Source organism: Dermochelys coriacea, chromosome 2 (assembly GCF_009764565.3).
Source record: "Dermochelys coriacea isolate rDerCor1 chromosome 2, rDerCor1.pri.v4, whole genome shotgun sequence".
Lineage (NCBI taxonomy): Eukaryota > Metazoa > Chordata > Testudines > Dermochelyidae > Dermochelys > Dermochelys coriacea.
The window spans coordinates 239,942,871-239,967,523 of NC_050069.1; the positions used below are offsets into that span (position 1 = coordinate 239,942,871).

General features: G+C 42.4%; 1 protein-coding gene across 5 annotated transcripts; it reads right to left on the minus strand.

Moving 5' to 3' along the window:
• Positions 1-218: 218 nt before the first annotated feature.
• On the minus strand, positions 219-23,010 carry MAP3K8 (mitogen-activated protein kinase kinase kinase 8). Of its 5 annotated transcripts, none has more exons than XM_038393408.2 (8): positions 22,557-23,010; positions 16,714-17,074; positions 12,779-12,943; positions 10,744-11,005; positions 7,203-7,309; positions 4,205-4,357; positions 3,270-3,516; positions 219-1,658 (listed from the first exon to the last, which is right to left on the minus strand). In XM_038393408.2, exons 2-8 carry the CDS (start codon positions 17,047-17,049, stop codon positions 1,525-1,527), a joined length of 1,404 nt encoding a protein of 467 aa, XP_038249336.1. In that variant the 5' UTR covers positions 17,050-17,074; positions 22,557-23,010; the 3' UTR covers positions 219-1,524. The 5 variants fall into 5 exon arrangements, with proteins under 5 accessions (XP_038249336.1, XP_043365446.1, XP_043365447.1 ...); XM_043509511.1 differs by having other exon boundaries at positions 22,899-22,995; XM_043509512.1 differs by having other exon boundaries at positions 16,714-17,077; positions 22,836-22,979.
• Between the last annotated feature and the right edge of the window lie 1,643 nt (positions 23,011-24,653).

Genomic DNA, 24,653 nt, shown 5'->3' on the forward strand with positions numbered 1-24,653 from the left:
GAAGATCATTCCTTTTTACCTGGTAGTTCAGAGAGGTTTGGGAACACCAAAAGAACTGTCACACTGATCTCACCCAAACCCGCACGTTGTCACTGGACAAGAGCAATTTACATTGGCAGGGGAAGGTGTAAACAGAGTTCCACAAGCCCACTGTAAGCTCTCCCAGTTGGCTCTGCAATTCAGCCATAACTAAATATCCTGAAAGAACTGACAGAATGAACACTTAACACAACACATTGGATTTATTCATCCAATCATATTGGTATCAAAGTGAAAATAATCAGTTTAAGATCATCTCTTGGATAGGTGCCATCAAATAATTTACATCTAAAAATGAGGCCTTGCTTCATAAGGGATTTGCCATACAACATACATAGTATGCCATCTTTAACAAATGCTTAAGAGAGATATGATCCTAAGCACTGAAGAGTTTTATAAAAGTTTACATTCTCATCCTATGGGATGTACAGAACTATGTAGTTTACACAGTTTTACTATCATCCAAAACATCACGTTTTAGATATATTAGGCATAGCGAGAACAAGATACATTTTGTTTCCATAGGAACGTAAACACAGCTTGTCACTATTGACATGCTTTCCCATACATAGTTATTAAGTCAGTTCAACATGTACAGTTTTAAAGCATTCTGTTCAGCTTATTAGTGATTAATACAACAATCAGGAATTCTCTCAACATTACTGGCAGCAAACTCATCGCTGCCCTAGACATACTTGCATTGGCTCTAATGTACATAACATTTAGAATCACATGCAGGTTCAGGGCCAAAATGCTTGGCTTATGAAGGGAGGTTGCACTGCTCTCATAGCACAAAGCTGGCCTACAGCCAGTGGAGGATTCTCCCTTCTCAGAGAACCTCCAGGTGCTGTGGAGCCACCACAGAAACTCCTTACATACCCCCACTTTTTCCTGATGTGGAAAGAACAAAGACACAGTGACCAGTACACCCCCGTGCCCCAGTGATGCATAGCTCCAAGGCCCACTGGTGGTTGGCATGGTTCATGTCAATCTAAAGGCTGCCCTAATCTGCCCTGAGAGATTGGCCGAAGGCTGAGCCAGCTGAAGATTGGGTAGGATTGCCAAAGATGGCCCAAAGTCTTTCCAGCCAGACTTACAGTGAGTGCAGCTCAGTCACACTGGAGGATCTGCCCCCAAATATTCAATTTTTTTCAATGAAAGGATTTTTCTGCTTGTATAAAATGTAAATAGCCCGCAGCATGTAAAGTGCATGTACAAAAACACACAGTGCATGGAAAGTCTCCAGATAACAATATTCCCAACAATATTCCCAACTTTTCTCCTTCGTATTGTTGGTTTGCTGTCAAGGAACATGTTATTGCTTGGGATATATTTACCAGAGTCCACAAATCAGTTAGCTTAATCATCTGTGCAGTTAAAAGCAGTTCACATTTTACAGCTCAAAAAGGCACTATGTTATACACAAAATTAGCTTGAAGAGACAGATTTCCAACTCTGACCAGCAGACACAAGAGATCACTAGAGTCAGTCATATTCTAATGTTGGTGGTCCCCTAACAATGTTAAAGTAGCCAGCTAAAGCACCAAGGTCTATGTACAGTGACCTTTGCCTTTTTAACAATTCCGATTCCTCCGAACTCCCTGTACACGAAGATGAATCTGAAAAAGAAAGAGGTGAAATGTGTTAATGCCTTACAATCCAAGACAAAAACTCATCTAAAACACTGCCAACATTTTTTAATGGCCTAATTTTTATTTTTACTCTTTTTTGGACTTTTTTTTTTTTTTTTTTTTAAAAAAAGCTTAAATTTTTAAACAAAATATTGTAAGTCATCGGCATCTCCAGACCAAAAAAAAAGGGCCAGATTCACTCAGAGTGGAGGTGGATGGGCTGGAACTGGTTCCAACTCCTAGGTTCCCAGAGCCCTGATGATAGAGCAGAATGAAAATTTTATCTGGTCTCTAAAGGCCCTTATACCAGCTGGGAATTGCCAGAAGGAAGCAGAACTCCATCATCTCCTGACATTCCCCTAAACCAGGATTCCACAGGAGAGGCTGGTGTAATAGATGGAGCTCTGCTGGCACTATGCCAGTTGAGAACTACCCTCCACTGGCCAGATTACATCTCCATTTAGGCACTGCAAAGTACAGAACTGTGGCTGGGTCTCTGCTTTACTTAGCACATAATTTCATGAATTGCAATGGTTCTGAAGAAGCTGTTGCAACCTCAGAACACCCTTGAGCACTTTTATGTGTGTCCTGGGCACTCACACACCAAACTCAGGAGTCCCAGACTAATGGCCAAATGTCCCTTGATCCTCAACAGAGCCCTGCCTCTGGAGTGCTGTAGCGGCCAAAGGACTGTGCACCTAACAAAGCAAACAGCAGGACGGCACCATTATAGAAACACAATTTTATTTTTATTACTTTAAATGCGGCTGGGGTTTTGTTGCACTGTATTACTGATTATGCATGTGCATAGGTGTATTTTTAAATTATTTAAATCAAAGTAAATAAAAGAAAGCATTTCATCAGGGTTGGGACTTTTGTTTGGTTGTGTTTTGTTTTTCTAAGTGCCTATTGCCAGGATGCATCCACCAAATTTTACTAGTATTTGTAGACTACAAATATTTTAAAAGAAAGGAAAAGAGACATACAGTCTTAACAGCTTGCTGGCACCAGATCTCCCTTCAGACCTGATATTATATTCTTGAACCCCGTAAGGTTTTAACTGGTTCATGCCTCACCCTTCATAAGCATGTATCACACACAGTATGGTAGCTTGGTATGTGGGTAATTATTTGCTTTTTGTTTTTAAAACAGCCCCTTTCAGAGGCCTTGCATGTCAGTGCTGACACTCCTCAACTTCATGGTCAAGGTATAAAAGAGTTTTTAAAATAAAACAAAGTCATATTAAAAAACTCCCAAACTAAAAGCTAATAATAAAATGGTCTTATTACTGGAGAGAGGTCAAACAATTCACGAAAGTAATATGTACTTTTAAAAAACTGTCCTGGAGGCCTGCCTGGGTTTTCTGGCCAGCTGATTCTTCTGGAATTACAGAATTTAGGCCAAATTCTGGTCCTACTGAAGTCAATGGGAGTTTTGCCACATATTTCACTGAGACCTGCATTTGACCTCATCTTGTCAGGATTTTTACTGAGCTCTCTTGTCAAGAGGCCCTGAAGCCCTTTAGCTTTGTTTCAGTGAATACAATGTAGATAGGGAACACAGTATAAAAGCACAAGAGTGGGAAGCTTGCTGTTGTACCCGCAATGTTTTCTGGCAACTCCAGCTCCTTCCTCGTCAGCAGCCTTTTCCTTTCAAACAGGGCTGAGTCCAGACTTTGGCACCGTGGCTGGTCCTCTGGTGGCGGATGCAAGGCCTCATGTTTTAGTAAGTCTGCAGCAGAGAGTCTGTGATTAGGGTTCCTTTCCAGAGCAGCTTCCAGCAGCTCTCTCATGCTGGTGCTGCAATCCTCTGCAATGTCCTCTAACGGGGGCGCTTGCTTGTGTATCTAGCAAACAAGAAGGAAAGACTTCTCAGCATTAAGATGATAACTTCCTCATTGCCACTGGCAGTTTCGACGATCGGGAATTCCCCTCTCATAACTCACAAGTTATAAAAACCTGCCACTCTGGCACTGTGCTGAACAGTCACAATGGAATAGGTTTATCATGCATACCTCACCTGTTTCAGGTTTAAATGTAACCTGAAGATTCAGACTGGTTCAGCCAAAGGCCTGTAAACCTTCTAAGCAAACTGGAACCCATTTAAGGCATTGTGCATGAGAAATTTGCCAGGCTTCAGTGCAAAATTGGGTGAAATTTAGAGGTTTTTAGTTAATTTTTCTCTGGGTTTTTTAGGTTTGTTCAAACCCTGTAACGGTAACAAATATGAACCGACATGCACTTGAAATGACTAAGTTTCGCACAACTCTAAGCTCATCCTCACAGCACATCCAAGTGCCATAGAAAGGTAGCTGTTTAATCTTAATATTGGCTCTCAGTCTCTGTGTCTCCTCCTAAGTTATCACAACCTGCTTTTCTCCTCTATAATATTTCTTTCAGAGCTGGGCCAATGGTATCATTTCTCTGGCAGCGAATACTTTCAGACTCCCCTGGAAGGTTGGGGATTTACCAACAAGAACCCAGCGGTCTCTCTGTCTTTGGCTGTCTGATCTAAGCTGTTCTATGGATACTTACTATATAGAGGTACGATGGATATGCGGTGCGAGGATATCGATTCACCCATGGTGGGCTGCCAGTCTGCATGTGAATGATAGTAGCCCCCATGCTGTAGATGTCCGCTTTTGTCGTGTGGCCTCTGCAGAGTATCACTTCGGGGCTCATGTAAATCTGAGAAGGGCATTCAAAGGAAGGTGAGCCTCTACTTTTGCCTTCCCTCTAGTTTAGGCACCACAATTGGATAGTGATATCCCCCCCGCCCCATTTGTTCAAGTGTACACCCTGCATGTCCTCAAGATGCAGCCATCACACTTTCCAGTTCAGCCTCCTCATTTGGAGCCAGTCAGCTCCATTCAGTAATCAGCTGGCCAGGCTGCCTGAGGCACTCCCTCTTGCTGGTGGATGATGATGCTATCTGCACAGCACTTCCACAGCTCATGGGCATGGAGAGCTAAATTTCAATAGGCCATTGCACTGTCCACCCATTAGGTTTGCAGGCCAGTATATCTGCTTTAGTGTACATTTCCCCCTCATCCAGCATCCTCTAAACTACTGGTAAAACAGCACTGGCATTATCCGAAATCATCCTGCAACAAGAACGGCAAAGAGTCCTGTGGCACCTTATAGACTAACAGACGTATTGGAACATAAGCTTTCGTGGGTGAATACCCACTTCATCGGATGCATGTAGTGGAAATTTCCAGAGGCAAGTATAAATACACAAGCGAGAATCAGGCTAGGGATAATGAGGTTAGTTCAATCAGGGAGGGTGAGGCCCTCTTCTAGCAATTCAGGTGTGAACTGCAAGGGAGGAGAAACTGCTTTTGTAGTTGGCGAGCCATTCAGAGTCTTTGTTTAATGGCTAGCCAACCACAAAAGCAGTGAATGGCTAGCCAGCTACAAAAGCAGTTTCTCCTCCCTTGGTGTTCACACCTCAACTGCTAGAACTAACCTGATTGAACTAACCTTGTTATCCCTAGCCTGATTCTCGCTTGTGTATTTATACCTGCCTCTGGAAATTTCCACTACATGCATCCAACGAAGTGGGTATTCACCCACGAAAGCTTATGCTCCAATACGTCTGTTAGTCTATAAGGTGCCACAGGACTCTTTGCCACTTTTACTGATCCAGACTAACACGGCTACCCCTCTGATACCTGCAACAAGAACTTAACCTTGGAATGCTGTGTGGCAAGTCACACACAGCGTTACCACCAGTTACCACTCAGATAAAGAGCTGTGATTGCAGTATAAATACCTGCCTAGACAGAGAGAATAGCAGTAACCATCCCCCTAGGGCTTTCAGAGGGGACACAGGTGGAGCAGTGGCAGCTAGGCCATCCACTGATGGCACAGCAACCTTGCAAGCTAAGCAGGCACTGTTGAGGGTGGGGTTGAAGGGAGATAAAGGCCAGCAGGAAGCACAGCATGAGTCTTTCCTTCTAGGCCCTAAAATTCATGGGGTAGCCTGTGTACATTCTCACAAAGCTTTACCTAAAGTTTGAGTCTCCCCATCCCCATTCTCCACAATCCCACCTATGTCTCTCATGAGGCTGCAGTGCACCAACAGCACAGCAACCACAGAGGACTATTGCCCCCTCTGTGTCTTTTTTTTTTTTTCTCTTTTCTCCAAAGAAGGTGGAAGATGTGTCTGTGCACTAAGGGACTGGATGAACTTGCGTATGCCTTGTGAAGGTACAGGACTGTGAGCACCTAACTGGCTTCACACTACAGAGCCATTTAATCAATCCTACATAAATAAGCAAGTGTGTGTTTTTCTCACTAAGCTGAACTTGGCTCATGCACTCTTGGTCTAATTCCAAGCAAGCCCAACTCCACCTTTCCATGACACGAACCTAAATATTCCCCATTTACACACATCTTCTCCCTCCCTTAGAAAGTCCCCCTCAGGATTTCACCTCTTTCCTACCACACAGCTCCAAACCCAACACTGTCGTACAGAATGAAAAGGCATTTTGTCAGCTTAATGGCACAGAGCTAGTTATTTTTAGTAAGGTAAAAATGTTTCAGTTCAAAACTCTTCTGACTGGAAAGCCAGAAAAAATGTTCCAGCATCCTCCTCAAACAAAACGTTCCCTGAAATATCAATTGCGTCTTTGAAATGTACTAGTCTGTGCTGCCCTTGCAAGTAGCACGTCACTCCTCCGGAGAGGGTTATGTAAACGTCTCCTTTAAATACATACTTATTCTTTGTTCGAAAAGGCTATCAAAATGACAAGAGTCAGCATTCCAGCGGAAACATTTCCTGTAGCACAGCCTCTTTGGCAATACTAAGCAAGGCCACGCTTTCTTCGTCCATCCAAGCCAACTGCCGCTTCTCGGTTGCTAAGCAAGGCCCCAATCCTGGAAAGACTTAAGCCTGTGAGGAGCCCCATTGGCTTATCCAAGAGCTTACAGCTATGTGTAATCGGGGCCTAAAATCTATTTTAGACACCTATATGGGGGAATGTCAGGTTTGAGGATCCTGCTGGAGCTTAAGTGAAAGCTAGGCACCAGGTGTCAGGATGGAGGTGGATTTGCGCGTGCTCACCATCAGAAACATAGGCACCTAGGGGATTTAGAGGTCTACAGGGTTGGGTGCAGCTGAGCAGGGGTTTGGGATCCAAATGTTGGATTTAGGCATCTAACTCCCCTTGTGGAGCTATCCGTCAGAATAAAACACCAGCCCTACTGAGGTCAATGGGAGTTTTACCATTGGCTTTAGTGGGACCAGAATTTCGCCCTTGGATCTGGATTTAACCATAGTTAGTAAATGGGCAAGTTTGAGGATAATAAATCAAATTTACAAGATAGAACAGTCACACTTCCCCAGTCACTAATCTAAAAATGTCATTTGTAATTAAGACTATGTCACAAAATGAATTAAGTGTGAGAACATCTGATTTTTAAAAAATGATAAAACATTAATTTCACTAAAGTCTTCTGGAAAGTCTGTTGCATTGTAATAATTCTCAATGACGCAATCATAGGGCTTTTCTTGTGCACACATTCATACCTCTGTTCCTCGGAGGTCTTTGGGATAGTAGGTGTCGTCAGTCATTTGAACACTTAGACCAAAATCCACCAAAACGGCCTTAGTTGACATGAAAACAATGTTGCTGGCTAAAGGTAAACAAACAAAAAAGACAGGGTTTTAGGTTCTAGCAAGCTGGTGCCATTTATTGTACAATATAAACGTCTCGTGCAGAACTAGAATGGGAAAAGGGAAGACAGCCCAAACTCTAGCTCTAAACGTATATTCAGCCTATATGTCACTTCACAGATCAACACCATTACTGGCAGCAAGTTATTTAGCTCTAAGTATTACATGGATCTTATAAGTCAGACTATTTTCCAACAGTGAAAGCCACAGGGATGGCACTGACAATTCCACAAGGGTCATCTCGAGGTGTTTGGGCTTCATGGAGCAGGTAAATGGCATAGTCTCCAACTCCTTAGGGGTCGTAGGATTCAGAGCGGAGCGGGATTTCACATGTAGGGTTTTTCTCTCTGCAGAGCTATGAGCCTCAGCCTCACTGGCAGCTGTCATCATTCAGTTGACATGGTGCCACTGGCTTCCCCCACCACCTCTGTGCCTTACTGCCCCTTCTGTACAATTCAGCAGTGAGGAATTGAATTGAATACTGTTCAGACCAATTACTTCTTGATGGTTTTCCTAGTAAAAATGATTGGGAAGGGAGAATACATGGAGTGGCTATTCCCCTGGCCACAGGCCTGCTCTGAGTCTCTTTCATGGTTTCCTACACCCATGCAGGATTGTCTTTTAAATCAGAGTGCGGGTTACATGCTACAGTAGTTATCCTAGAACCTGAATGCAAGTACCAAGTAATCTGCAGAATCACATGTTTATTATGTAATTTTATCTTTCAGGGTAGTGAACATCATAGTTTAAGTTGCAAGAAAAATCATTAGTGTTGTTTCCAATTGCTCTTAACTTAAATAAATTAAATAAATAAATAAATAAATAAAAACACCCAACTCTTTGGGGGATGAAACTTTCCATGTTTAAAAAACAACTTATGGGTTGAGATTGTTTGTTTGTGTCTGGAAAGTCTGAGCTAAATCCTTGCATCTATTCTTCTTTTCAAATGAGTAGAGGAAGCTATTTGTATTTTAAAAGGGGACTTCCTGCTTACCCAAAACTCAAAAACCAAAACCGAATCCAACCTCATGGTCCCTGAGAATCCACCTTCATGCAAGTTGAAAAATGAAGTGGACTCATAATTTTGCACCTTACTTGTTCTTTAAGTGAGCTTTCAGCTGGTTTTCTGGTTATGAATCTGCTCTCTGGTTTCACAGATTTATTCACATCTATCTGTTAGCACAGTTGTAAAGACAGATTAATATGGTATGAAAGTGAACAAGAGAGTGCAGAACATGACCCTGCTACAAATACAAGTAGTAACTGGGAGAGGTACCTGAAACCGCACTTATTGTTCCCTAGACTACAAAGTTTGAGATAAGTGCTTGAAATCTTATCTGGGTAAGCTCTAGCACAAGACTTCCAGTAACTCCTCATTTTGGCCGGGCTGCAAATACCAAGGGCCTGATGCTAAGCTCACTCAAGTGAATGGGAGGACTCCTATTAACTTTCATGGGCTTTGGATTGGGCCCCAAAAGAGCAGTTTCTTGATATCACAGCATCTTAGCCAGGGGTTAAAAATAAGGAGCTCAGAGAGGTGCAGCTGAAAGCCAAGGGGTAGTTTCTCTTCCTGTGCCTTGCCTGGGGGAGCTCTGCTCCCCTGAATTTCTCCTCCACTGGGGGATGGAGAAGGGAGGATTTGCTGGTAGGGGAATCTGAAGTGGATCCTGAAATTTGAGATTTCCCCAGCAACAGAACCTGGAGGGGAAAGAAATATTGTCCCAGCTGGGAGTCCTTTTTAACCTCTTCTCCCTTAAAGAAAGATTCATCCCTTTCACAAATGTCCCCTCCTTTCTACCTGGAAGGCGAGAGGGAGACACTCACTGCAACCTGCCCCTCCTCCAAAAGGAGACAGAAGACTTCATTGCCAGCTCCAGAGATTTTACATAAATTCACTTCTGAAACTTCAACTTGTAGAATGGATGAAATATCTAAAAGCTCCAGGAATCAGAGACAGTCTCCTCCTCCCCATCCATTTACAGTTAGTTTTTTCACCAATACACATTCTCCACCATGGTCAAGCTCTTCATTCAGATAGAAACAGGAGGAGGGGAACACCACTGACATCCCTCGGCTTCATTCAGTACACTGCACACACACGTGGTTTTGTCTAGCTAGCAGCAGGCTGCTTGGCTCCTTTTAGACATAATTCTTCTCTTATCCCCATTCTCCTGACAATGACGCATCTTGTCACCACAAGGTGATGCAATGCATCACCACCACACAGCATCCAGGCTTGTGGTGACAACAATCAAAACGGGTACTCTCAAGCCCGCGTTTTGATCTACCTAACTAATGCTCCTAACCCAGCCAAAACAGGGAAGTGAAAAGTTGCTGGAAAATTGGGGCGGCGGGGGGAAGAGGGGAGTTGAAATTCTTTCAAACCTCAAATATGTATCAATTATTCTATCAGACCCATCATTCATATATAGTGTTTAGAAAGGCTTTTAAGTAATTCCATTCTTACAGTCAATGACTGAATTGCTCTGTAAGATATTTACTGGAAAAAGACACACAAAATGCAACTAGGAAAAAAAATGATTTAACTTAATAGTTGCCACTGTTTCAAAGTTTACTTGTAAGATTTCTTTTTTAAAAATCATGCACAGATTAAGCAGCTCTTGACAAACTACTGTGGCCACCATTTTGTGTATTGTTACTCTAACAGTAAGTTCTAATGTTTCAAGTCCTACTTTTAAACCCCCACGTTTAGCAAGAATCAGCTGCAAAATAAATATTAGAGGCCAAATACTAATTAAGAACCATGCTTCCCTGAGAAAGACAAGCAGGATTTGAGCTCTGGTGGTGTTGCTGGGCAGAAGTAGTATTTATTGGCTCTAGCACTTACAGCTGCCTTGATAGAAGGTAAACTATAATCCCCAATAAAAAATTAATTATGTGCCTAGTTCAATTACAGAGTGGAAACAAAGTCTCAGAAACAGCAATGCAAAGCCACAACACAAAAACCAACACTGTAAAACGAAAACAGAAGGGCAAACTGTTCACCCTTGGAAAAAACAGACAGAGAGGCAAAGTTTTCGCCCAATCGATCAGAGTGTATGTTTGAACTCTTCAGGTTCTTTTTTTCATTTTGAATTGGATTACTTAAGCGGCTGTAACGTTCCCGTCCAGAACAAACAGCGATGTTTCAGCGCAGCAGAATCATTAAAGAAAAGCAGTAAGAAGATAAGTTTAAATAGCTTCTATTCTGAGGGCCTGATATCGTGAGATAATGAGTGTCAGTCAGCCAATTCCCCTCTAAGGCCAATAGGATTTGATGGTCCTCAGCACCTCAAAACTGTCCCCTACAGTAGAAGCATTAAAAAGAAATGTGTAAGTATTCTGTGTGTAACAAGTAAAAGAAATAGCCTTACAAAGAATGAAAGATACATACGTTTTATATCATGGTGGATGACTCTTTTTGAGTGAAGGAAATCAAGTCCTTTGAGGATATGCTTGGTCACCCAAATGATCTCAAATTCTCTCATAGGCCCACAGCTCTCCAACTTTTCCATGACAGATCCTCCCTCTCCTGCTTCCATAAAGAGATGGATAGTCTCATCCCACAGGATAGCACCATATAACTCAGCAATGTTCTCATGGCGGAAGCGGACCTGGATTTCAACATCTGATGGTTTGAACTGTTCCACTGGGACCTAGCAAGTTGAGACAAAACAAAGACAGACCAGTTAGCTGTTCTATGGCTAGGTTTTCTATATGTAAACTAAAAACAAAGGCAAATACAACTATTTAATCATTAAAATAGGCTTAGTTTTGCTCTCTTGAATTGTCCCTCCTTTTGGTTTCAGACACATCCTGTGTAAAACAGACGCAGCTTTTGGACTTATGCCCAAAGAGATTGTACCGTCCCAGGCAAAGCGATTTAGCAACATCCATTCCCATCAAAACCTAAAGGAGTATGCAAAATTCTGACCAGACTTCCTGGCTCAGAAAAAAAAAGAAAAGAAAAAGCTCCATTTTCCGATTAGCCATCTGAAGTCTCCTCTATACTGTGAGAATCACCCCCTGCTATCACATCTGTCTGAACAGGTGTGGCTATCCTTACTTACACTTGCAACTAAACAAACAAGTTCAGCAACTTGAGAAACCTGGGTTAAATCCTGATCAAAATCACAAAGCTACCGTAGGTACGATGGTAAAGAAAGTCACTGTGAAATGACCACTTGGATTTTGTTTATTCTTTAAGTGGCATTGATAGAAAATACAGAGCAGGGATCTGCAGCTACAAAGGTCAACGGCCATTCTTTTATTCCTCATTCGCTGCTCCGAACCAGCTGTTTCAGAGGTTCATTTTTATTTCATTGAGAAGTACTGTTTGCATAGTGCATAGCTGCACAATCCTAAGCCTGAGGTGTACTGTGGTTAAGTGCCAAACTAAAGAAGTCCCAGTTTGGGTGCATGGGGTGGAAAAGGGCATGTGAGCCCCTCTCTCCAGCTCTTCTGCACAGGGGAAAGCCAGGTCCATGCTCCCTGAGCAAAGGCAAGGAGGGCACCCACTCTTGGCACTGTTACATGGCCCATAAGGGGGGATGAGAAGGCATGGAGCATGGCTCCACCTGAGCCTTAGTTTGGCCCGATGTGTTTATTATTAAAAACAATATAATACTTTAAAGTTAAATGCAGAGTTGTTTCCATACAAGAGATGGGCCTGACACAAAACCCTAGGCTGTGGAAAATCATGGATTTTTTTTCTACTTATCCTTACAATACACCCAAAACAAATATGGAAATAGTACATATTTAGTCTCACTTAAGCTAATATAGGAAAGCTTTTATACATGAGCTTAAGTCCCAGTGAAATCAATAGCATGTAAGTGTGTTGCTGAACTGGGGCCTTAATGCAAGTCTCTCTCATTCAAGAGAGAGTCAGGATGAAATCCTGGCTCCACTTGAGTCAGCCAATGAGAGTTTTGCCATTGACTTCAATGGGGCTAGGATTTCGTCTCCAATGTTGTGTTATACTGATGGCTGTAAGATTTAATGTAAATACTTCTAAAGAATACTGGTTAAGCAACAGGTCTGCTCAGCACTGAAGTTACACAAATCATTGTATGTTTTCAGAATGCTGAAGCTTTTACCTCTTACATCCCCCAAATGAGGGTTTTCCTCTAAAGAAATGAACTTTCTTAAAAAATGCAGAATGCAACATTTCAAATTTTTGCTGACAGTGCCTCAGGAAAAAAAGCCATGCTTAGTAATTCAAACACTAAGCACTCTTGAAAAAAATGTATTAGTACAAAGGTTAATTGTAGAACATTTCTCCCCCTCCCCCCACTAATCCAATAAAACCAACAGCGATACCCGCAACTAGCACTGAAATTAAATGCAGAAATATCCTCTTTTAACGCATTAAATATATCACATTGCACAATATTTATTTGGGGGAGAAAAGTGCGATACTAACATACCAGCTTGCATGCCATTCGCTTTTTTGTCTCTCTGTCTTGTGCCAAGTACACTTTTCCAAAAGCTCCTCGAGGAATAAAATCCGAGCCAATATTCCTGTAGGTCAGCTTCCATGGAAACAAAAGCACATCGGAGTCAATTTGATAGCGCCCATTTTTTGGAGTGATCTATAAAAGAAAAAAATAGCAAAAAACCAAATGTTAGAAAGGTAGGTACTTCAACTGCAGAAAATTCTACACGTGCAGTGAAAGGGTCATCACTTAAGTCTACTTAATTCAGCATTTCCTTTGCATACATGTGATATAATTTAGTAGTCTTTATTTAGAAACATAGAATGAGAATAGCATGAGGCCTGCTCATTACTGGCAGATATATTTACATTTTTATCCAATGATTAATCTTCTATCAGTTGCAATTAATTGCCTGGCAACACCACCACATTTACTGAGACTGACCATGAGGGTTGTGTAAGTTTACCTGAAGGCTTGTTTGTTCTTTACTGGGTTCTGATAACCTGTTATGCCACATAGTCTGTGAGTAATAGCTATGTTACAGAAGATGAGTAAGACTTTCTGCATTTCCTAACATCACAGTGTGCAGGGGAATAATACTTACAAATCATCAAGAAATGAGATTTTCTGCAGCTTATTAAAAGGCAGAAATATGGCTTAAACTTTGCCATGTGTCCTCACATTCTTTGAATTATACCATGAAACAAAGTTCTACATGATTTTATAAATCTGTAAACGTTATTGATGATATATGAAGCACTTCGTTCTTTGATGCTATTATACTTCCAGCGAATAAGTTTTCAATTAATTCAGTCTTATTTTACTATAAAGATATTATATTCCAGATATGGATAGTCTGTTTACTGGGATTTAACAAGGTTCTGAATTCACACAAAGAAACAAAAACAGACCTATGCAGTACATTAGTTTCACACCTACGACACAAGGTGTCTCACATACTGTATTGCAAAGCACCTCAGTTGCACACTACACACAATAGCATGTTGTGGAGATTAATGTTTCTAAAGTGTCATTCATGTAAAAACAAATCTAATCTGTCTATGCTTGAAATAACAGCAGATTTTTTCAATAACAAAAGGATTTTCTTGACAGACAAAACTGATAGTCATGTATTGCACCTACCTGCAAGAATAAGATGAAACAAGTTTAATATTAAACTTGTTTCAAGATGTTAAAATAATGAAAGCTTTGTTTATATTTTGATGATCATGAGCAGACACAAAGACAAGTTGTTATACTTCAAATTACAATACATACACATTGTGGACAGTGGAGCAAAAACTGATGCAAAAAGAATATATATTTAATGTCCATCTCTCTGTTCATTCCATATATTACTAGCACAGAGGCTGAAGAATGTAATAAGTTTTCCAGTAGAACAACATTTCGTATTTCTCAGGAATTTTTTCCATCTTTTACAAATTAGCAAATACATTTGTAAGAAACTATTATGGCCTCTGCCACAGATCAACTGTGAGTTTTCCCCTTATAAAATTTCTCATACTTTCCCAGACCACAAGATATCATCAGGAAGTTCTCTCTGATTCCAAAATTCTGCCAGAGCAAACTTTGATGACTCTGTCAGGAGCAAAAGCAATTCTGTATTCTGGAAGACACAGGACTTTTTATCTTGGAGCCCTAAAAACATATGAATGGCTCCATGGGAAAACCAAGATCAACGGAGCAACTGGTAATTTCACTTTTGTTAAATCTAGCTATTGGGTTGTTTAGAAAATGGAGATGCTTTGAAGCAATTTTAAAAAACAAGATGAAAACTTTATTAAAAATAATCTAACACTAGAGGCCTGAATCTGTCAAAAATCACAATTTCTGGTGTGCTATCCCAGCAAATTTTGTGAGGATAATTGATCTCTCACCTCAGTGGAATGAGCAACTGAACATGTAGCAAAATAAACAGTTCCCTACACTATGATCACCATTTATTTGATCATTTATTTATATCTAATTTAATTTAAAGTGGCTTGAAAAATACACAGGTAACTTGGTTATTAAAACACAGGGTACAGCAGTAACTAAAAAACAGAAGCCCTGGAGCCTTTTCACTAAAAGAGCAATTCCTGCATCCCAGAACGAAGTCCTTGAGGCCAAGCTATGTAAGTGAGTGGAAAGGAATGGGACAGAGGGACATCTGTCCCACCAACACCTGCATAGCAGTGGAACCACTCTGCTTCCACAGTAGCAGACCAAAGATGACAATCATTCTGGCATCTTCCTCCACTTTTCAGTGGGCAGAGACTGGTGGATCCACATAGAGGTGACCTGTTGGCAATACCCTGGCTCCACTCCTCAGTTGCTTAATTGGTTGCATGCACCCACAAACTGCAGGTTCATGCATACACATCTGTTATCTGCATAAATGATATGCACACAAAATAACCGTGTACCTAATTGAAAGTCTATCCAGGTGCGTCACAAATATGCAGCACAATATTTTCAATAGTTTCTGTGCATAGGCTAAATAAGCAAAGCCACATTTCACAGTGTCATCTACTTTAAAAAGTGAACATATGTTCATAAAAATACTGCACTGTTTGAAAAACTTATAAACATTTGAGACAATTGGGATTGATTGCGCTAATGCCTTGCCAACATAACGGAGAGAACATATTGAAAAGGACTGTTTTGGTGATGGGGGAGGTCATGCTAATATTTAGATTAGGATAGAGACGGAGAGAGAATTTTGAACTCAAGAAAAGAAATAGGCATGGTACAGTATACAATAAACAGCGCATTTGAGAGTTTAGACTCAAATGTTTTTCATTCAGCTTTAGAACTAGTCTGTTCTTTATGTACGCTCAATCTTTAACCTGAAGGTCTCCTGACAGCTGGAAGACCACTGTATTAGCAGATTTAAGGATGACAAGAGCTTTGAGTCAGCAAAAACAAGTTCTTCATACCCCATGACCTAAGATCAAGAATTAGTGAAACCATCAGCCCTTACTTTTAGATTTTCACCAACTCCCAGTGAGCTTTTAATTTTGAATCTTAGAACGTGTAATAATAGGACTGCTCTGAAAGCCACCACTCATAGTTATCATTACTCACGGCTTTGTATAAAAGGTGGGCTCAAGTCCAGAGTTAAAATGTTCCCAAAGTCCAGATCCAGGGTTTTCATATATATTATATATATGCCCATGGCCCCAGTCTGAAAACCCTGGATCTGAACTTTGGGAACATTTGAACTCTGGACTTGAGCCCATATATATATATATATATATATATATATATGGGTAACAAACATACCTCTCTACCTACCAAGGGCCAAAACGTGGGATGCAAAGTGTGGCAAAGATCAAAAACGAGGGAGACAAAAAAAAATAATAAAAATCCATCCTGGAAACTTTAAATGCTCTGGGATTCATTTGTTTTGTGCATAACTCTTTCTACCACTTCTTTCCATGACAGTTTATTTATGAATGTAAGTAGTTTTCAACAACAGACTTCTATGGAATGCAAATAACTTTGGGACCAAAATGAACACTTCAAAATGAGGGGCATGTGACAGTTATGGTAACAAAGCGTTTTGTAATTCTTAAACAATCACTGCATTGCTAACCATTCCTTATTGTAATTTTCTACAGTCTGTAAATGGATTGTGTGTATATCAGATTATCACATTTTGTACCAGTAAACACTAATAGGGAGAAGTAATTCTACTGAGATACACTGTTCCAATATTGACTTTTGGGGGAGATGCTTTTTGATTAAGTTCAAGTGGAATAATCTTATTGATCATTCTTTTCCTTACAATTATGAGATACCTCCTATTGTTATTGTTGGTTGTTACTATGTCAATGTATGTTTAAGAATTTGTAGGTTTGTTTTTAGTTTGCAGTAATTACATTCAAAATTTTCTATTCTCTTTTTCATGCAAAATGACATACCATGTTTAATAGGATTCCAGATTCTTGTCGTCTCTGTCCGTTAATTTGCTTTGCAGTGTTGGACACCTGATTTGCAAAAGCGAGCAAGTCTTCCTCAGTCCCGTACCTGACACATGACAGAAAAGAAACCTCTCTTCCACAGAATAATAAGGATTCTGTACATCCCCCATTTTGATTAGTTTCTTGACACATAGTAATCAGACTGTCTTCGTAAACTGCCAGCTCTCCATTTGGGTAAAAGTTCTCCATAATGTCTATCACATCAGACACATTTAAGTGCGTTAGCAACAAGTCAATCTCCTCTTTATTGTCACTATCAGTGCTCATATACTCCATTACTATCTGGTTTTCTAAACTTCACCTGTAAAAGGCAAACAAAAATAAATGTTATAAGCATTACTAGCATCTAAACAAATAGTTTTGGCTAAATAGACAAGAACAGGATGAGAAATGTGTATTTATTATACTGTTAGATTTTAAATTGAAATCTTTTTTCCACATATAATTAGTAAATCTGCACATAATTAGCAGTACACTGAAGTAGTGTTAGTAATATAACTTGTTTTTATATCAGAAGTGAACAACAGCTTTACAAAAAAGTGTCATTTCTCCTTCTCTGCTATGACTCCCAAAGAACACTAGATATCCTATAAAGCATTCAATGATCAAGGATACTGATCAGCAAACAATGCGAGAAGCAAAATGCAGGTTGTGTAATACCATGGTACAAATTAAACGGTGCATCACCACTAGTGCCTGCCACAGGGTAATCTATACAGTATAAAAAATATGGGGTTTGACTTTAAGATACAAGTATTGTGATACAGCATGGCCAGAGGGTAGCAGGAGAGTGTTAGAAGGGAGCCTTATTCTCTGAAGAGGGAAGAAAGTTTGCTATAGATTAATTAAAGCATCTGAAGCCAATTAGAGCACCTCATAAAACCCCCCTGCTTCAATCAGACAAGGAAAGGAGTTGAAGCAGAGTGGATTGGTGTTGGAGCAGAGAGCAGTTTGGAGGGAAGCAGAGGAGAGTTTGGAGAAGTGCTGTGGTGGGCTAAGATGACCAAGACCTGAGGTAAAGGGATACCTGGTTTGTACTGAGGGAGGGCAGGAAGCCCCACAAGCTGAAGGGCAGGAGAGAGAAGTAGCCCAGGGGAAGGAACCACTAGTTCAAGCGGTTTACTGCTATCCCTGGGCTTGGACCTGGAGTAGAGGATGGGCCCGGGTCCCTCCCTTTCCACTCCCCTCCTCTAGGACACTAGTGGGGCAGTTAATAACCCTGAACCCTCCCCAAGAAGAGAAAGCGCAGGACCCATTAAAGTAGTGCTGCCAATTTGCCACAGCGTATATATGCTAGAAAATGCTCAGTATTCAAATCTGTAAGAGGAGCTAAGAAAATGCTACAGTTCAGCAATATGAAAAAAGTATGTCTGTCCTTACCATCCTCCTCTCTATTCCAAGTTTATTTTTTCTTCAATTTGTTTTTCAAGTTACATAGAGCACTTTTTCACTAACAAATTTAAAATCAATGCTATTTCAACCAAATTACTCTCCAACCCACAAATGCTAAGAATCTTCCTACTCAAACTGCATCCACACACCAGCCCCCTTAAATGCAGGTTAAATAAGACTAAGGGGGCTCTCTTTCATGCAGATTTCATTAGCCAATGAACTCTTACCTGAAATTAATTCTGGTTGCACTGCACAAAACCATAAAAAAAAACCCTAATACAATGAGTTCAATCAGATTTTTCTGTATAGTCAGTCCCTCTTCACAGTTGATTGCACAAAATTCTGCACCTTTGTTTGTTCTTTTCAAACCACTCTGCAAACCTGTCCAGAAATGACAGCCCTCCTAAAACTGAATGACTGCCCCATGCTCATATGATTATCACTTCACTAGTCTCATGGAAAGAAAAGCTGAAGATCACAAGGTTCAGATAAGGGGAATTTTTGAAGAAAAAAGATGACAGTGCACATGAGAATCAAAAAGATCTAGATTTCCGAGTAGGGTAGGAAATCAGTTCTGCAGTGTTGGTTTCCACATTTTAATTTCTATGCCTGCCATTTGGATACACAAGGGAAAGAGGATCCTGCTTTCTCCCTAGAATGGAGTAAAGTGCAGCCCATTCACAGATCTTCTGTTTGCTTCTTCCATAATCTAACATAACCACATACACCAGGGTAGCAGAGGAAAACCAGAAAGTGACACCTAAAAAAAACCAGGTAAGTACAAGCTACTCATCTTGAGGACAGGTAGCAGACATAATCTGCTACAGCTATCAGGAAGTGCAGCCCGCCTAGCTGTAGTTTCTGGTCAAGATGCTATCTTTGCTTCCCTCCCTGTGAGGTCATGGAACCCTTCTGGCAAATATGTCGCACATAGAGAGCATTTACGTCAGAACCAGCATTGGAGAAAAGTAAAGCAAATGACATGGCTGATAACTTCAGACCACATGGTGCAGGTTTGAGTGTAGGTCAGGAATAATCAGCAGATCTAGGCCACGGAAAGGGAAGTGGTAGCTCTGCAACATACTCCCCCACTTCTCTGTCGTCCCTGGCTAGAAAGAGGAGGCAGAAAGCAACAGCATCTCTCCACACCCATGTGCATCATAAATTAATGTTGCTGCATTAACCTAGAACAGTTCAGATCACCCTTACCAAGTGAATGCAAGCACATATGCCCCTGCCCTTAAGAAGGGGGCTTTAGGGGAGCTGAGCAAAGCATGGCACTAGCAATAATTACTAGCATTATGAGAGTGGGAGGGACACAAAAAACCAGCAATGAAAATGGTCAGAATATTGTCAATTTTCCTTATCTATGGCTTGGGGAAAATGCAGACTGCATCAGAGATTTTTTTGGAAGTTACTGCAGGTGGGGGGGAAAGCAATGAACGCTGTTTTATTTGGAAGATGATTTTCATTACAATAAGGTGTAGAAAGTTTTTCTTTAACTAAAAAAAAAAAAGCTAAAATTCCACAGAAATTAACATCTTAAGCACCACGCAACAAGGATGGCTCCTACTTGCCCCTGGCGTATTTACTGTTTTCCCCCAAGCCTATTTAGTAAGGCATATATTTGAATGTGCAAAATAGGGATCAAGTCACTCCCACTTCAGTGCACTGTCCAAATGTTTGTAGAAATCAAGTCTGTAAATTGGTTTTACTCATGTTTGTAAATGGAATTCTGCTTTCACCTACAGAAGCCAAATAATATAAAATGTATGCATTTATATGAGCTGACTAAAATTTAAGCATGAGACTTCCTTTATCCTGTCATCACTTGCTAATTATTCATATGATGATGATCAAGTCAGACTATTTTTCAAGAGCAGTTTTTAGTCACAAGCCTCCTCACAAAAAAAAAAAAAAGAAAAACCTGTTGCTTTAACAACTTCTACATTTTCAATCTTAAAAAGAAACCAAAAACCTTACACGTAACTGGAGGTCTCAGTTCTCTGAGACCCCAGGGCACCTGCATCCATACAGGAATCCTTGCAGGATCAGAGCCTGAAAATGAAAACTAATTGACTCACTGAAAACACATCTCTACTTGGCTTTTTTTTTTTTTTTTTTAAATGAGGAAAAAGGTATGGTCTTACTGTAGTGTGACTGGCCATCAGTAATACACAAGAGTGAATCCTGTATTTTTACTTTAAGAGCTTTCAAGGAAAGAATGACATGGCTTGGAAAGTACTCTCCCACCACCGAAGAAACTTTCCCTGCAGAAAAGCCTATGACATTTATTTCTACAAAATTTAGGCTCTCAACAGGAGAAAAAAAAACTTCTAGCCCTAATGATTGTACCTGATAACCTTCCAGATATATACCAACACAACTATATCTCCTTTAGTCTGCAGACAGACAGCTCCATAAAACTGGAGGAAAGACACCTGCAACAGTGTGTGTGGTGTTTTCTAAAAAAAAAAAAACAAAAAAAACACAAAACACCACACACTCTTGTCTTTAGGGCTGCTCAGATTGGGGAGAGGAGCCATGAAATTGACAAGAACCATGTCAATCTACAGCCTAAAGAACTCTAGAAGGGAATCTTCAAACTTGACAGACTGCTGCTAGACGCAGGCTAATAAGTTAGATAGAACCCGTGAATACGGACCTGTACTTTGGTAGGAATCCCAGCACCTTCTAAGTAACATCCCTAGGCTTCTTATCACATACTAACAAAGACCTGATACTTCCTGGACATTCCCCCATTTTTTTTTACATTTGCCACTAGCTACCAATATGGGGCCAAATTCTGTGCTGAGTTCCATAGACAGACATTTGGTGTTACTTCATTAAACTCTGTGGAGTTTCTAGACTTTCATTTGTGTAATTCAAAGCAGAATTTGTCCCTGTGTCTTTATCCCATTAATTGAATATAGACAGTGTGATGGAATATTTTCTGGACAGTAATCTTCATTAGGAGACCGGGGTCCCTTCAAAAGGGTTTTCACAGGCAAACGAGAACATGCCTGCACCTCACGGTCACTTCTTATACAATGCCATTAAACAATATGACCTGCTACAACTGTGATACCTTGAACAGCCATTTGTTCTATCTATATTTAAAGTGGACCCTGTCTAGAGTTTATGATGTAGCCTTTAAACCAACAATGCTTAACATAGTACTTAACTAATTCAAGGGGAGGTGGAAAAGGTTACTGGGTATCAGGGCTTTATCAGCTAGTTACAACACAATCCTGGCCAACTCGAGCTTCAAGTGTGTGAGCCACAGATCCACTAGGAGCATACACAGGCATACCTTGGTGCATTACATCAGCTGTGTTCCTCTTTAGCAGGGACATAACCTAATTTTGGAGGAATATGTTTTCTGACTACATCTTTCCCATACCTGATCTAATAATACAACCTGCCATAGTAAAATACATGACCAAAGCAGATGCATGGCCCCCACCATGATTAAGAACCTAGAACACATACTTCAATGTGGGCCAAAGAAATATTCTTTTTTCCTCTCTCCAGAAGTCCTTAAAAATAGCCTTCAGACATTGCCATTTTCCCCTCACAGCTGAGGAAAATTGGTGTGTGCTAACATGGTGTGACTGGAGAAAAAAGGAACAGATGTATTTCAGTTGTTTACAGGAAAAGTCTTTCATGGGAATTTGGTTTTGAATCCCCATGCTCATAGCCATGGAGATATTGGGCAGGGAGTGTTAATTTGTGAGCAATGTCCCTGCTGGAACCCCAGGGAATAGGTTGGGTTACACTAAACATTTCTCTTCAATAGAAAAAGTCTACGCTACTACCTGCTACACTGTCTTACTCACTACTTCTTCTATCTTTCCATGTGTGCGTCAGTAAAACCCAGAAAAAGTGTCACAGGGGAAAAGCTAATACTCTAACCGCTCTCCTTAACTTCCCCTCCCCCAAATTCATATGTATATTTTTTACACATTTCCAAGCAACGTTTCTTTCTAAGAGCAAGGAGCATCCCCCTCCAATACAGGGGGCAGCTTGCGCCCAGCTCGTTTCCCCTCCAGTTTTGGCAGCAGCGGCCAAAGCATTTTTACAAACAAGACCGCTTAACTGCAAATTGTGTTTGAACAAATGAAATCCCACCGGCGGAGCGGGCAGCTCCAGCACTGCGCAGAGTCTGGGAAACCCCAGCCTGGGCTCGAGAGCAGGTCCTGGAGCCGGTGGGTTTGGAGGGCGGCATCCAGGCCCCCAGCCCAGGAGCAGTTACCTCCCCTAACAGAGGGGCAGAGGCTCTCGCGACGGGGAAATCAGGGCGACCCCTGAAACGAGAGGCTCCAGCACCCCCAGCTGGGGAGCTGCCCGTCTCCCCCCCCCCCGGGCACCCATCGCCCAGCCCGCGTTACCTGCCGCTACGCGCCCCCGCGGGAGGCAGGGCTCCGGTGAGCGGGGCGCCGGCCGGAAGCATCGGCAGCGCGGAGCTCCAGCTGGTAACTCCGCGAGAGGCAGAAGAGCAGGTCGCTGCGGGTGCCCGAGCAGCCGCCCGGGCGGGGGTGACGCGCCGCAGGGAGGCGGGGCGAGCCTGACAGTTTCTATTTCACTGGCCGGAACCCGAAAGAGAAAATCCGCCGCGTTGTGAAACCGGCGGAAAATCCGCCGCTGCAGCCGCCTCCCCCCCCCCCCCGAGCTCGGCTGGGGAAGGGTCTTTCCTACCCCCCGAGGAGGGGTCCGCGGGGCCACAGCGCTACCTTTTCTGGGCAACGCACGGCGGGAGCAAAGTCTCCCGTCCCCTCCCGCTGCATAACGTGCAAGGGAGCTGCAGTGAAGGTTTCTCTGGGCAACCCTAAGAACATCGTCCCGACCCCCGCCCCGGTGCAATGCAGGAGGGCTGATGGGGGCGGGAGTGTACTTTTCAGACCCTCAGCCCGGTGCCATGCAAGAGAGCTAATAGGAGAGCGGATGTTCCCGACCCCCGCCCCGGTGCAATGCAAGAGGGCTGATGGGAGGCGGGGTGTTCCTGACCCCGGGCCGGTGCAATGCAAGAGGGCTGATGGGAGAGGGGGTGTTCCTGACCCCGGGCCGGTGCAATGCAAGAGGGCTGATGGGGGAGTGGAGGTGTATTTTCCCGACCCCCACCATGGTGCAATGCAAGGGAGAAGGAAGGAGGCTAGTCATGGGATGTGAACGTGAGGCTAGCTACCTCCCCCCCCCCATTTCCACACTGGAAAGTGCGGATTGTTCCTGGCTTTTGCTGACCCAGTTACCAGAAGTCCCCGCCCAGCTGGCCAGCCTGACTGTTTCGCAATGCCCGTCCCCGTAAGATACAAACAAGGAGGGGGAGGCCTTTTGGGGATCCATCGTATACATGGCGACCAAATAGGCCAGGGCTCCAGCCTCGGGGACCACCTAAGTCTGCGCAGCCTGAACAGCATAACCCAGCAGCTCCTCTCCAGCCCCCTTAGCTCACAGAACTCCAGCCAAGCCTCTCCACGCAGATTAGGAATTAAGTCTCTCAACCCCATATGAGAGGCATCCAGTATTGCCAACCCTAAATGTAAAGGAGTACTTGTGGCACCTTAGAGACTAACAAATTTATTAGAGCATAAGCTTTCGTGAGCTACAGCTCACTTCATCGGATAAACATCATGAATCAGCCACAGCAAAAATCATGAAATTGACTTTAAAATCAGGAGATTATGTACAAATAATAGATTTGCTGTTCTTTTTATATGCCTTCTGCTTGTTGAGCCTTTAGGGTGCACTGGAGTCACATTTTCTCCACCGCCATGAGAGCTAGAAACTTAGTTTCTCTTTAAGAATGAAGGCTGAAATCATCACATATCCACTTGACTCCAGGAAGCTAGTGATTTAAGGAAAACGATAATTATCATGAAAGTTGGCAACCATTTCGCTTACCACTGAAATGCAGTCACCTACTGGTGGAGCAGAGGTGCCGTTTAACAGTAAGAGGCTGGCACACTTAGCGCAGCAACTGACTACCCTCTTTAGCTGGAACGGCTGACTTAGGCAGGCACTGTAAAGAACGTAGAATCTGGTGGAGGCCCTCGGGTGAACAACCTTTACTCTTGGAAAGGGTCACGAGAGTTGGAATCACTACAAATGTTCAGGACTACAATTTTACATCTCATCCAAACATAGGCAACGCATAGAGGGGCCAAGCAGCATCAAGTGCCCCCAGATTTCTGCTCAGCCTGCAGGGGGGAGGCAGGAAGGGCTCTATCCTTCTGCTGCGCCTCCACCGCAGGCTTGTTCAGCTCCTGTCCCTGGCAGCTGGGCCTGGGTGGGGAGCACGACCAGCCACTTCTCAGGCTGCCTAGCCACTGCTTTCTACAGCATGGTGACTGCCAGAGAGAACTCAGCTGCGGAGGCAGCTCGGGCCTGGCTGCCGGGGACAGGGGCCAAGTGAGCCAGAGCCCCCCTCCCTGCACACGTTCTGACCTGCTCAGACCCTGTCTCTGGCAGCCGGGCCTGGACAGTGAGCG

Excerpts from the sequence above, each read along its gene's own strand:
- MAP3K8 (XM_038393408.2), bottom strand. The coding sequence starts at position 17,049 with ATGGAGTATATGAGCACTGATAGTGACAATAAAGAGGAGATTGACTTG. Across the intron at positions 11,006-12,778 it reads AGCGAATGGCATGCAAGCTG|GTCCCAGTGGAACAGTTCAA; the intron begins GTATGTTAGTAT and ends TCAACTTGCTAG. Across the intron at positions 3,517-4,204 it reads ATCCATCGTACCTCTATATA|ATACACAAGCAAGCGCCCCC; the intron begins GTAAGTATCCAT and ends CTTGTTTGCTAG.